General features: G+C 35.3%; 1 protein-coding gene across 1 annotated transcript; it reads right to left on the bottom strand.

The window, feature by feature from the left end:
* Positions 1-274: 274 nt before the first annotated feature.
* On the bottom strand, positions 275-1,240 carry LOC116599593 (olfactory receptor 52N4). Its single transcript, XM_032359499.1, has one exon. It carries the CDS (start codon positions 1,238-1,240, stop codon positions 275-277), a length of 966 nt encoding a protein of 321 aa, XP_032215390.1.
* Between the last annotated feature and the right edge of the window lie 12,367 nt (positions 1,241-13,607).

Below are 13,607 nucleotides of genomic sequence, written 5' to 3'. Positions count from 1 at the left end.
CTGAGCCACCCAGGTGCCCCCCTCTCACTTTATTTTTTAGTGAAAATGGGCTAATTAGGGTTTGTTCAAAGATATATGTTCCTTCTCTTAGGAATGAGAAGGAAAGAGAATTCATAGAAAATTTGGTTTGCAGGCCTGTTGAGATTCTCAAAACATGTATTTAGAAATGCATCACTCATGCCAAAATAATGTTTCCTGAAATATTTTACACCTCTTGCCTAATCAGGAAATCTGCTCTGTCATGGAAATGTCTTTTTTTTTTTTAATATCTCATTTAAATGCCATGGGATTTGACATCCTTAGAACCTGAAAGGATCCTTATGACACAGTCTCGTATCTGCTTGGTTTTCACCCCATACACAATAGGGTTCATAGTGGGAGGCAAGAGCAGATAAATATTGGCCACAATGATGTGGCAAGATGGAGGGATTGTGTGGCCCCCAAAGCGGTGGGAAAAGAAGGAGAAGAAAGCTGGACTGTAGGAGAAAACAATGGCACAGATGTGAGCAGTGCAGGTGCTGAAGGCCTTCTGTCGAGCATCTGCTGAAGAGAGGCTGACCACTGCCCGGAGGATCATGGTGTAGGAGACTGTGATGCACAGGATGTCAAAGCCCCCAATCAGGAGGGCAACCATCAGACCATAGATGGCATTGACCTTGATATTCCCACAGGATAATTTGGCTACAGACATGTGGTCACAGTAAGTGTGAAGAATTATATTCCCTCTACAGTAGGGCAGGCGCTTGGTGAGGAAAGTGAAGGGAATGATGAGTAACACCCCTCTCAGGAAAGTAGCAAGCCCAACTTTTGCAATGACGGGATTGGTGAGGATAGTAGAGTAGCGCAGTGGGTAGCAGATAGCCACATAACGGTCCAGGGCCATAAGCATGAGCACCCCAGACTCCATCCCTGTGAAGGTATGGATGAAGAACATCTGGACCAGACATTCGTCAAAGCCAATTTCCTTGAGATGAAACCAGAAGATGCAGAGAGCTTTAGGAATTGTACTAGAGCACATGACAATATCAGTTAGGGAAAGCATGGCTAGAAAGTAATACATGGGTCTGTGCAATGAATCCTCATAACGGATGAGGTAGAGCAGCCCACAATTCCCTACCATGGCCACCACATACATGGAGCAGAATGGGAAGGAAATCCACATGTGTATATCTTCCAGTCCTGGGACTCCTCTAAGAATGAATGAGGCTGGGATCCAGTTTGTTTTATTCAACATTAGCATGATCAATTAGGCCTAAACTTCATGTGTGTTTTCTAGAGTAAGAAAAAGAAGAAAAATATACTTTACAGCTACTGTTCCCCTCTCACACCCACATCTTAAAATTCCATAGTGCATTTTAATGATCAACCAAATTTTCTGAGAGTCAGGGGTTAGTTTTCTTTTGTATATTTGTTATTCATTAATTAAAATATCTATTCATCTAACAAATTCTTATTAAGTAATCCAATTCTTATAAAGCAATTCTTACAAAGCAATTAAGCAACCTTACCACAGATATTGATTCTACATTATTTTTTAAGGATTCTGATCCTCACAGATTTATAATCAAGTTTAACTCTTTTATGACTTCTCTTAGGAACTTTGGCTAAAATACTTTACCTACTTATTAATAACTGTATGTCTTTCCCTAGATGTGATCTCAAAAACAGTTCTTTGATTACATCACCAACGACCCAACAGATGATTATTTTATATTCATATTGTTAACTGATGGCCAATAATAATTTTGATTACTAAGGTACTGTTTGAAGCATTTGTAAATGTAAAATAATTTATTCCCTGATCGACCTTGAAGTCTCCCAACTCAGTAAAATCTTTAATTCACTCTTCTCACTTTTAAGGCACCTCATTTCTGTCCTGTCCCTGGTCTATATGCATTTGTATGAACACTTTTAAATTTATATTCAGAGTAAGCTTCCAATTAAACCTAGAAAGCAGCTAATTTTGCTTCACATACTAAATCTATCAATGGTAACAAATCATTTCTTTCCTTCTGTCTTTCTACCAGTCTTCCTGTTTTCCCTTCACACATTGCTCTGAAATTATATGGTGTCTGTGGCAAAACAGAAAACAGATAAACAAAAAATATATTACCTTCATATTATTATTAAAGTCAAGGTTACATTTCCACAGTTATGCTAGTTACTCTAGTAGTATTTATGATTCAATAAGATGTTAACATTGCCAATTTTTATTGTATGCATCTGTTCTTTCGGACTTGGTTTACATTTTTCCCTAACATTAGCAATTAAACCCATTTTAGTTGGGTTCTAGTGGGAGCTAATATAAATGAAAATAAAATGTATATAAATGTATATAAAATAAAAATAAAATATATAAAAATAAAATAAATATAAATAAAATAAATATAAAAAACATAAAAATAAAGTAAAATGTTTATTATTTCTAGCCACACATCAAATTCATTTTTTTTCCAAGAGAAAAATTCATTAATTCCAAATTCTATACAAATAATTAAACTTAATTTTCAAACAGTCGGTTTTTAAAAAAAACAAATAATTAAACTTAATTTTCAAATTAAATATTGGGGGTAAATAAATGGCATCTCATTCTTTCATTAATCTCTTCCTTTCTCATAATTATTTACTGAGCACTTTCAATGTGATGATGTGGGGAACCAGACTCAGTTTCATCTTTTGAAGAATTAAGAGTTTAATAGAGAGACCAAAGGCACACAAATAATCACAAGAAACGTAACAAAAAGTATAATAGAAGTATGTGCAAAGTCCAAAATAAGCACTACATTAGTAAAATGAATGTGTGTTTTGGGAGTGTTTAGAGGAGGCATTAGTGATTGTCAGAAGAGAAGGTATTTGCTATCTAGTTTGAAAGAAGACAAGATATAAGGGAGATGTATACGTGAAAGGAATTCCAGAGGAAAAAAGTCAATATGTTAAAGTATAGGAATCAAAACAAAAACAAGTAAGCAAATAAAAAGAAAAAGAAACAATCAAGTCTGTAAGAATGCACCGGTATGAGGGGAACAAACAATAAACTGGACATTTGCCCAGGAGCTAGCTCATAAAGACTCTTGTAGATATCAAATAGGGAATTCCTTGATAATGGAGAGTAAATAACAAGGAATTCACAAGAATGCAGAGGCTCGGAAGTGAACTCTGTGGTGCTTGGAAGGCTTATTAAGTTGTGAGAAAGTCAGTAGCCTCGTCTTGCCCCTCGTGGTAATACTCTTCACCAACCAGCCCATTCCAGTAAGAGAGGTCAGAAGGAGGATGTGGAAACTTTGAGATGCTATTGTCTCAGTTCAACAGGTAAGCGAAATAAGAATTGTTGAGAGATGGAAGCTGATTACAATGGCAGGTAATCATTTAGTTAGTGGACTTCAACAACAAGTAATTTTTGGAAGATTTCTGCTTCCTGAAAGGAAAGGAACTTTGGCCACGTTTCCCAAACAACCCAATTGGTTTCCATTAACCACTTTCCCAGTAATCTTACAATGACCAGAAATTAGAAAAAGTGCCAATTGCTTTAAATAGAAATTTGTCAACTAATATGCTAGAAACCCCCTCAATTTATTAGACAGAACACCTTGACCCCAGAGTTAATTTTTGTAATCCACTTACTCTCCTTGAGATATCTTTGCTCTTTCAGTGTCTCTAAGATCAGGTCAGTGCAATAAGAATAGTGTTGATGAAATATACAAATTTGAACCGCATCTTTCCAATTTCTAAAGGTATACATATAGAAAATTTATTTAACTTCCTTAAAAAAATAGATTACCTATCCTTTTTAGTACAGATCATAGTATTATAATGCTGTAGTATTACAATACTGTAGTATTACAATACCATAGTATTGTAATACTGTAGTATTTCTTACAATAGTATTGTAAGAAATAGAGTCCAGAAACCAAATACTGAAACATGCATGAGGCCATTTAATTTATGAAAAAAGAAACAAATTATGAACAAAAATGGCATTTTCAAGAGGACTTAGGTAGGTTAGTTTGTAGAGTTTGTGACTCTTGATCTCAGGAACATGAGTTCAAGCCCCAGATGGGTTAGAGCTTACTTAAAAAAGTGATATTTTCAGTAAATATTCCTGAATCTATAGATGTATGTGGAGAGAGAAAAGAAATACACCTTGTTCCCTGAATCATGTAATATACAAAAATAATCTTAGAAAAATATTAGAGCTAACTATGAAATACAAAACACACATCTTCTTTGGTATTTGAAGTAGGCAAAGATTTGAAAACAGAACACAAAAATTGCTACTTGTTAAAAAAAGGATTAAGTGTTACAGTTAAGTTTTATTTGAAAGACACTGCTAAAAGTGAAAAGACAAGCCTCAGATGAAGAGAGAATATTTGCAAAGCATATAGTCAACAAAAATTTAATATCCAAATATATGAAGTACTCCCACAATAACAATAAAAGAGGGGGAAGGGACAGATCACTTACATGTTTCACCAAAGAACAAAAAAATACCAGTAAACATGTAAGGAGGCACCAACTTTTCTAGTCATTAGGAAAATAAATGGAAATTGCATCTCACATGACATAGCAGTATATATCAAATTAAATAACTCAAATGAAAAAGACTAGAAATACCAAGTATTGGCAAAAAATATGGAAAAACTGCCAGTGTGATTATAGAGTTGAAATATTTTGGGCTTACCTTGTAATGATGAATATGTATATGGCCATGAGTTCCATTCCTAATAAAAATGTGCCCCTATTTTTACCAGAACGTATCAACAAGAATGTTTATTGCAACATGTTTGTAATAAAAAAGAAAATACTTATATGTCCATTAATATGAGAAATGGTAAATAAAATCTGGTACCTTCTCACAGTGAAATCTAGGTAAAAATGAGAATAAACAATCTATAACTGCATGTACAATACGGATAAATCTCACAGTAAAGATAAATAATTTAAAAACCAGACAGCAAATAGTATGTCATGTTTGATGCCATCTATACAAAATACAAAAATAGATCAAAGTAATCTGTGCTATTAGCAACAGGAGAGTGTTCTCCCTAGGTGGGAGAGAATGGAAACTGGAAGGAAACATATGTAGAGAGGTCTTTTGAAGTGCTATGAACATTCTTTTTTTATATACAGTCATGAAGTATGTAAGTTTCAGGTTGTGAGAATTCTTCAAGATGCAATTGTGAAAATTGCATATGTCTATTAGAATGTATCAAGAACAAAAGAAAACATATTGCTGAGAAAACAAAGAAGATAGCATGGTTAAACATACTACCACATTTTAAGTGCTCAATACCTATATTCGCATATTCTTCTCAGACTAACAGCAACTTGGGCATTTACAAAAGTTAACATCATGGAAAACAATTGAATTTGCCACTAAGTAAATTTTCTTCTGTTTTCCCTCAAAGGAAATACTATTCTCACCTCCATTTAAAAAAAAAAAAAAAAAGACTCTCTTAACATCATCATCATCAAATAGGGAAAATAGTCACATGGAAATTCTGTGTCACATATGTTACCGAGAGAGGATAATCAGATTTGTCAAAAGGTAACTTGATTTGGAATAGCAAGGAAACACAGGTTGAACATGAGCATAAGCATGCTCTTCAAGGTCCTCTTCTCATGTCATTGCATGGTAGAGTTATACTGAGTGTCACAGAAATGGCTGTGCATCCAGCCTAGTCTCAGGAGAACCTTCTAAGAGAAAAGGGCCTTAGACTTGAAGCATGAATAGAATTCTGAAGGATCAAAATGGGAGAGACAGTGTTTTCTCCTGTTCTTATTTGCTGTTTCTTACTCACATCTGACTGGTATTGTTAGTTTTGGAATAGAAGGTCCTCTGTCCTTTTGTTGCTCCCCTCTGAGCCCTGCCCCCCTCAAAAAGAGCTTGTTCCTATTCGTTCTTCAAGGGAAACGTTCAGGAAGACCCGAATGTCCCTTGGATGTGATAATGGTGAAATAATCTTAAAATAATGTAGTTACACACAACTGAACCAGGAAGAAATAGAAAGCCTGAATAGACCCATAACCAGTAAGGAGATTGAAACAGTCATTAAAAATCTCCAAACAAACAAAAGCCCAGGGCCAGACGGCTTCCCGGGGGAATTCTACCAAACATTTAAAGAAGAACTATTCCTATTCTCCTGAAACTGTTCCAAAAAATAGAAATGGAAGGAAAACTTCCAAACTAACTTTATGAGGCCAGCATCACCTTGATCCCAAAACCAGACAAAGATACCATCAAAAAAGAGAGCTATAGAACAATATCCTTGATGAACACAGATGAGAAAATTCTCACCAAAATACTAGCCAATAGGATTCAACAGTACATTAAAAGGATTATTCACCACGACCAAGTGGGATTTATTCCAGGGCTGCAAGTTTGGTTCAACATCCGCAAATCAGTCAATGTGATACAACACATCAATAAAAGAAAGAACAAGAACCATATGATACTCTCAATAGATGCTGAAAAAGCATTTGACAAAGGACAGCATCCTTCCTGATCAAAACTCTTCAAAGTGTAGGGATAGAGGGCACATACCTTAATATCATCAAAGCCATCTATGAAAAACCCACCGCAAATATCATTCTCAATGGAGAAAAACTGAAATCTTTTCTGCTAAGGTCAGGAACACGGCAGGGATGTCCATTATCACCACTGCTATTCAACATAGTACTAGAAGTCCTAGCCTCAGCAATCAGACAACACAAGGAAATTAAAGGCATACAATTCAGCAAAGAAGAAGTCAAATTATCAGTCTTCGCAGATGATATGATACTATATGTGGAAAACCCAAAAGACTCCACTACAAAACTGCTAGAACTTGTACAGGAACTCAGTAAAGTGTCAGGATATAAAATCAATGCACAGAAATCAGTTGCATTTCTCTACACCAACAACAAGACAGAAGAAAGAGAAATTAAGGAGTCAATCCCATTTACAATTGCACCCCAAACCATAAGATACCTAGGAATAAACCTAACCAAAGAGGCACAGAATCTATACTCAGAAAACTATAAAGTACTCATGAAAGAAATTGAGGAAGACACAAAGAAATGGAAAAATGTTCCATGCTCCTGGATTGGAAGAATAAATATTGTGAAAATGTCTATGCTACCTAAAGCAGTCTACACATTTAATGCAATTCCTATCAAAGTACCATCCATCTTTTTCAAAGAAATGGAACAAATAATGCTAAAATTTATATGGAACCAGAAAAAGACCTCGAATAGCCAAAGGGATATTGAAAAAGAAAGCCAACGTTGGTGGCATCACAATTCCGGACTTCAAGCTCTATTACAAAGCTGTCATCATCAAGACAGCATGGTACTGGCACAAAAACAGACACATAGATCAATGGAACAGAATAGAGAGCCCAGAAATAGACCCTCAACTCTACAGTCAACTAATCTTCGACAAAGCAGGAAAGAATGTCCAATGGAAAAAAGACAGCCTCTTCAATAAATGGTGTTGGGAAAATTGGACAGCCACATGCAGAAAAATGAAATTGGACCATTTCCTTACACCACACACAAAAATAGACTCAAAATGGATGAAGGACCTCAATGTGCGAAAGGAATCCATCAAAATCCTTGAGGAGAACACAGGCAGCAACCTCTTCGACCTCAGCCACAGCAACATCTTCCTAGGAACATCGCCAAAGGCAAGGGAAGCAAGGGCAAAAATGAACTATTGGGATTTCATCAAGATCAAAAGCTTTTTCACAGCAAGGGAAACAGTTAACAAAATCAAAAGACAACTGACAGAATGGGAGAAGATATTTGCAAACGACATATCAGATAAAGGACTAGTGTCCAGAATCTATAAAGAACTTAGCAAACTCAACACCCAAAGAACAAATAATCCAATCAAGAAATGGGCAGAGGACATGAACAGACATTTCTGCCAAAAAGACATCCAGATGGCCAACAGACACATGAAAAAGTGCTCCATATCACTCGGCATCAGGGAAATACAAATCAAAACCACAATGAGATACCACCTCACACCAGTCAGAATGGCTAAAATAAACAAGTCAGGAAATGACAGATGCTGGCGAGGATGCGGAGAAAGGGGGACCCTCCTACACTGTTGGTGGGAATGCAAGCTGGTGCAACCACTCTGGAAAACAGCATGGAGGTTCCTCAAAATGTTGAAAATAGAACTGCCCTATGACCCAGCAATTGCACTACTGGGTATTTACCCTAAAGATACAAACGTAGTGATCCAAAGGGGCACGTGCACCCGAATGTTTATAGCAGCAATGTCCACAATAGCCAAACTATGGAAAGAACCTAAATGTCCATCAACAGATGAATGGATCAAGAAGATGTGGTATATATACACAATGGAATACTATGCAGCCATCAAAAGAAATGAAATCTTGCCATTTGTGACAACATGGATGGAACTAGAGCTCATCATGCTTAGCGAAATAAGTCAAGCAGAGAAAGACAACTATCATATGATCTCCCTGATATGAGGAAGTGGTGTTGCAACATGGGGGCTTAAGTGGGTAGGAGAAGAATCAATGAAACAAGATGGGATTGGGAGGGAGACAAACCATAAGTGACTCTTAATCTTACAAAACAAACTGAGGGTTGCTGGGGGGAGGGAGGTTGGGAGAAGGGGGGTGGGGTTATGGACATTGGGGAGGGTATGTGCTTTGGTGAGTGCTGTGAAGTGTGTAAACCTGGTGATTCACAGACCTGTACCCCTGGGGATAAAAATATATGTTCATAAAAAACAAAAAATTAAAAAAAAATAATGTAGTTACAAATAAACACATTTAGAGGTAAGGAATTGTTGTGTTTGAAGAATTATTCTTTTATTTTGTCTATCTCACAATACTATAAAAATCAATTTAAATGTGGAATTTCTCCACATTTCAATGAAACTATTGATATTAAGGGCAGTTTGTATTTACAATTACATCCCCAGTGTCTAGCAAACCATCTGGTATATAAAAGATAACAATGTTTTACATAAATAACAGATGGATAAATGTATGAACAAATAATATTTTATAAACTAATTGTATAATTAGTAAATCATAATCTAAATATTATTCCTTTGAACACATAAAAGAAACTACCATAGGAAAAAAATACAGGACATCTTCTCTAAGATTATTAGGAAAGATAAATAAGGAATTACCATGATAGAGTAAGAAAACAACAAAAAAAATTACAAAGATAGTGGAAAGAAAAAATAAGATGACAGAAGTGGAACAAATATATTGTTTTTTTTTTAGTAAATATAAATTATTTAAACTATCCTTTAATATAAACATCATTCAAATTATGTTTTAAATTATATATGCAATACAAAAGAGTATATCAGAAAGAAAACTATACACAAACGTTTAAAAACTGTGCTTACACACATGCACATGCACACACACACACACACACACACATACTTTTTTTTTTGGTAATTGGGATACCAAACAATTGGGTAGAATATTAGAAAAAGAGAATTTGAAATAAAACACTTAGGCCAAGATCACTTTGGGGAAATAAAAATCATGATAGTGTGTAAGTAAACCTAATTGCATCAAATTGTTTCATTTCCAGGTTTCATAAGCTTTCTTTACACTCCAACCATAAAAACAATTAAATTTAACATCTTGCTTTATTAATACAAAGGGAAAGTTTTAAAATGAGGACTTCTCAAATCCACACCTAAATCATATGGCAGATTGTTAAATTGACTTGCAAATTTCTATTTATTTAAGATATGTGTTTATTCATAATTTAAAATTTTAGCTTTGGAATTTCAAGCAGTGTGTTAATTTTCATTTGTATAAAAGTATAAAGTATGAGCTTTGCTATATAAAAATCAGTTTCTTTTTGAAGAGCAGAATTGCCAATAAGTTTTTATGTTTAGACTTGGTGAATTCACAATTCATATTTTCTGAGTTCTATTACATATATATCATTAAGAGAAATAAAAATTTCAAACAATATATATGCATCCACAATTACAGTTGCAATAAAAATTTATAAAATCATTTTTAATAACATTACAATTTAGCATAAATTAGTCAATAAGTATCACGATTCTTTTCCATTCTAACTCACCTTCATACACTGAACAGTCTCTGAACTGTGGTGTTCAGTCACTGGTTTATACATTTGTATTGAAATAGTAGGTGTACAATACAATATCACAGATTTGGAATTAGAGTCTCATACAAGAGCAAGCAGTAGTTCAGTGTCTTGATTTCTGCACAGAAAGAACTACTTGGTTTTGAGAAAAAGATAGTATATTTTTTATCCAAATATGTTTCCTTAGCTTTATTGGCATTTTGACACTGTATCCATGTATAAGAAACTGGGAGAGAAATTAAGTAAAAACTAAGTACCACTAAATTAAAAACTGAAAATATTTTTCTGGGATTACAAATGCACTCTTTTTTAAATACTAGATAAACTTTCTTTTTAATCCTAAATTTCCTTTTATATGCATAGCTGTAGCACTAAAACAAGCTTATGCTTACAACAATAATTTTGGTCTCATCTTCAATGTATTTGTAAAAACTCTCCAAGATCTAAGTTAAAGATCTACATGTTGGGGCATCTGGGTGGCTCAGTGGGTTAAGCCTCTGCCTTAGGCTCAGGTCATGATCCCAGGGTCCTGGGATCAAGCCCCACATCAGGCTCTCTGCTCAGCAGGGAGCCTGTTTCCCTTCCTCTCTCTCTGCCTGCCTCTTTGCCTACTTGTGATCTTTGTCTGTCAAATAAATAAATAAATAAATAAATATAATAAATAAAATCAATCTTTAAAAAAAAAACTATATGTTAACTACAAACTTAAGCAGTTTTCTTTTTCAAAACAAATTCAAATAAATTTTTGATGCATAAGAATTCAAATTTCTTCTACAAAGAAGTTTTGATTTATATTATGCTAGCATGTAGACAGGGTTACTGGAATAGTAATATTAACACATGACTATCACCAAGCTTATAAAATACAATTTTGATATCACCTGCTCTCTATCCTCATTTTTCACCACTATAGGTAAGAATACTTGTTTTTTCATTACACCATCTTCAATTCCTTAATCCATATTTTTCTTTTCATATGAGTATTGTTTGTTCCATGTTGTTTTAGCTATCCAAAGTCAAGAAAACAAAGTCACAGCTCAGTCTCTCTAGAAAATAATCAAGGACAATTACACAATGATTTAGAGGACCACTAGAGGAGGACATGAAAGAAGCAAGAGGAATCTGGTCATTGATCTAATGGTGGAGAACAATTTTCTAACTATACTCTCATTCTTCCTTGTCATGGGAGTGATTCATTTCCAACTTCCACCACTACTGAATAAGGATTCCCAGTTAGACAGAGAAATAATACAGATGATCATAATCATAATAACGTTATACCGAATTTTAATGCCATATTTGGATGCACACATTTAAGGAGAAAACCCAATCCCACACAATACTTCTGCCTTCAGGTTGTGTGAATGAAATTAAAGCTTTATTTTTGGAAAAAAAAAATAAGTAACTGATACATACCCAAAGCTCCTCTCCACTGTATCTTACTGCCTACCAAAAAGAGAAAGAAAAGGGAAATCCTGCCATTATCCCCTCTTTTGCACATCTTTATACACCTTTAATACCTTACTTCCTGGATAGCAAGAGTAAGCTGAATGCAGTCTGGTCCAGGTATTTAGGATCTCGTTCAGGGAAAATCTCAATCCAAGAATAAATGTGCATTTGCAGAGCCAACCTCCAAAACTTCCCTGATATCTGTATTATTGCACTGAGCCTTTAAAGGAAAATTTGTATCATGCGCCCCAAGGGAACATTCCAGGGTACTGGAGATTCTCCACAGGGGCTGGTGTAGGGATCCTGATAACCTCAACTGGGAGGAGGAAAAAAGCAAGAAATTTCCATTCTTAGTGTCCAAATATGGATATATGAATAAGTGAAAAATCTCACATGTGTGTTTGTGTGTTAACATGTGTGTACGGGAGGTTAGAGAATGAAAGTGAACACCTGTTGTTTTTTAATTAAAACTAGGAATTAATATTTATCACCGATTTATATTTCCTTTTTTTCCCACTGCACTGGGGAGAAAAAGATCAAAAGCTCTTCAGCAGAGAATTTCTTTGATTCACATACTGATTAATTTTCTAATTTCTTCTTTAATTCAGGTATTGTCTCATCTCTTCATTCGATTACTGTTTATGGACAACCTTCTAGTCACCAAGCTATGCTAAGAAATACGGAGGCATGACCCTTGGTTTAAAAGCTTAGGTTTAAGGGAGGAAAATGGTGATTATTAATGGCAATCTAAAAAAGAAAGTCATGAAAAGTTTAGGTTTATTATAGCTACATAACAAATTAGATCAATATATATCTCAACATTTTAGTGATTCTGGTGCCCCCTCACCAGGGTGTTCCTTGGTAAATGTTCTGCCTTCCAGGCTTGCCCATAGAACACAATTCCCTGGTTACAACAGGCTTTACATAATAGATCAACTACAGCATGCCCACCTCCTTTACCTTGTCATTGTTTTCTTTGCCTGCTGCCAGGGCAACTCAGGCATTTCCACATTCTCTAGACTTCAAAAAAACACTTTGTGTGTAAGTTTGTTTTATATATCAGAATTCTTACCAGGGTCTCAAAATAAGCTCAGAAAGCCTCCCCCCCCCCCGCCCCCCGCTCAAGTCAATGAATTCTTGTTTATCCTCTATGTTCTTCTCTCTTACATTCTGGTCTCCTTGATCAATTACCCTTAAATTCCAATGCCCTGTTTCCTGTAAATATGCACTATCTTTCTCTTGCAACTCATTCATAATGTAATCACATTGATATTTAACCTTAGTTACCTGTGTGGCAACCCGGAGAGCACGATGACCATATTCTTGTATGAGTGAGACCTCTTCATTGACTTCCTCCATTAGGAACCACAAACTCTTACAAGTAAAGGGTAGACCATATTCTGAGGGTTCAGAGTTATGCAGAGCCAAATCTTTGGAGGGGATCCATCCAGATACCCACATGCAATGGTTCAGGATCCCACGTTTTCTATACCAGGAAGAAGACCTTAATATAACAGATCTGTCTTGCTAAGTTTTAAATGGAAAATGTTTTTTTTTTAAAGTTTTTAATTTTTTAATTAACATTTAATATATTTTTAGCCCCAGGGGTACAGGTCTGCGAATCGCCAGGTTTACACACTTCACAGCATTCACCATAGCACATACCTTCCCTAATGTCCATAACCCAACCACCCTCTCCCTAACCTCTCCCCCTGCCAATCCTCAGTTTGTTTTCTGAGATTAAGAGTCTCTTATGGTTTGTCTTCCTTCTGATCGCATCTTGTTTCATTTCATCCTTTCCTACCCCTCAAACCTCCCACATTGCCTCTCAACTTCCTCATATCAGGGAGATCATAAGATAATTGTCTTTCTCTGATTGACTTATTTCGCTCAGCATAATACCCTCTAGTTCCATCCACATCATCGCAAATGGCAAGATTTCATTTCTTCTGATGACTTCACAGTATTCCATTGTGTATATATATATATCACATCTTATTTATCCAATCATCTGTTGATGGACATCTAGGTTCTTTCCGTAGTTTAGT

This window comes from Mustela erminea, chromosome 9 (genome assembly GCF_009829155.1).
Source record: "Mustela erminea isolate mMusErm1 chromosome 9, mMusErm1.Pri, whole genome shotgun sequence".
Lineage (NCBI taxonomy): Eukaryota > Metazoa > Chordata > Mammalia > Carnivora > Mustelidae > Mustela > Mustela erminea.
Note: the sequence above shows the minus strand (reverse complement) of the source record. Positions and strands in the feature narration are given on the sequence as shown.

Bases quoted from the DNA above. Each gene is read 5' to 3' on its own strand.
- LOC116599593 (XM_032359499.1), bottom strand. From the start codon at position 1,240: ATGCTAATGTTGAATAAAACAAACTGGATCCCAGCCTCATTCATTCTT.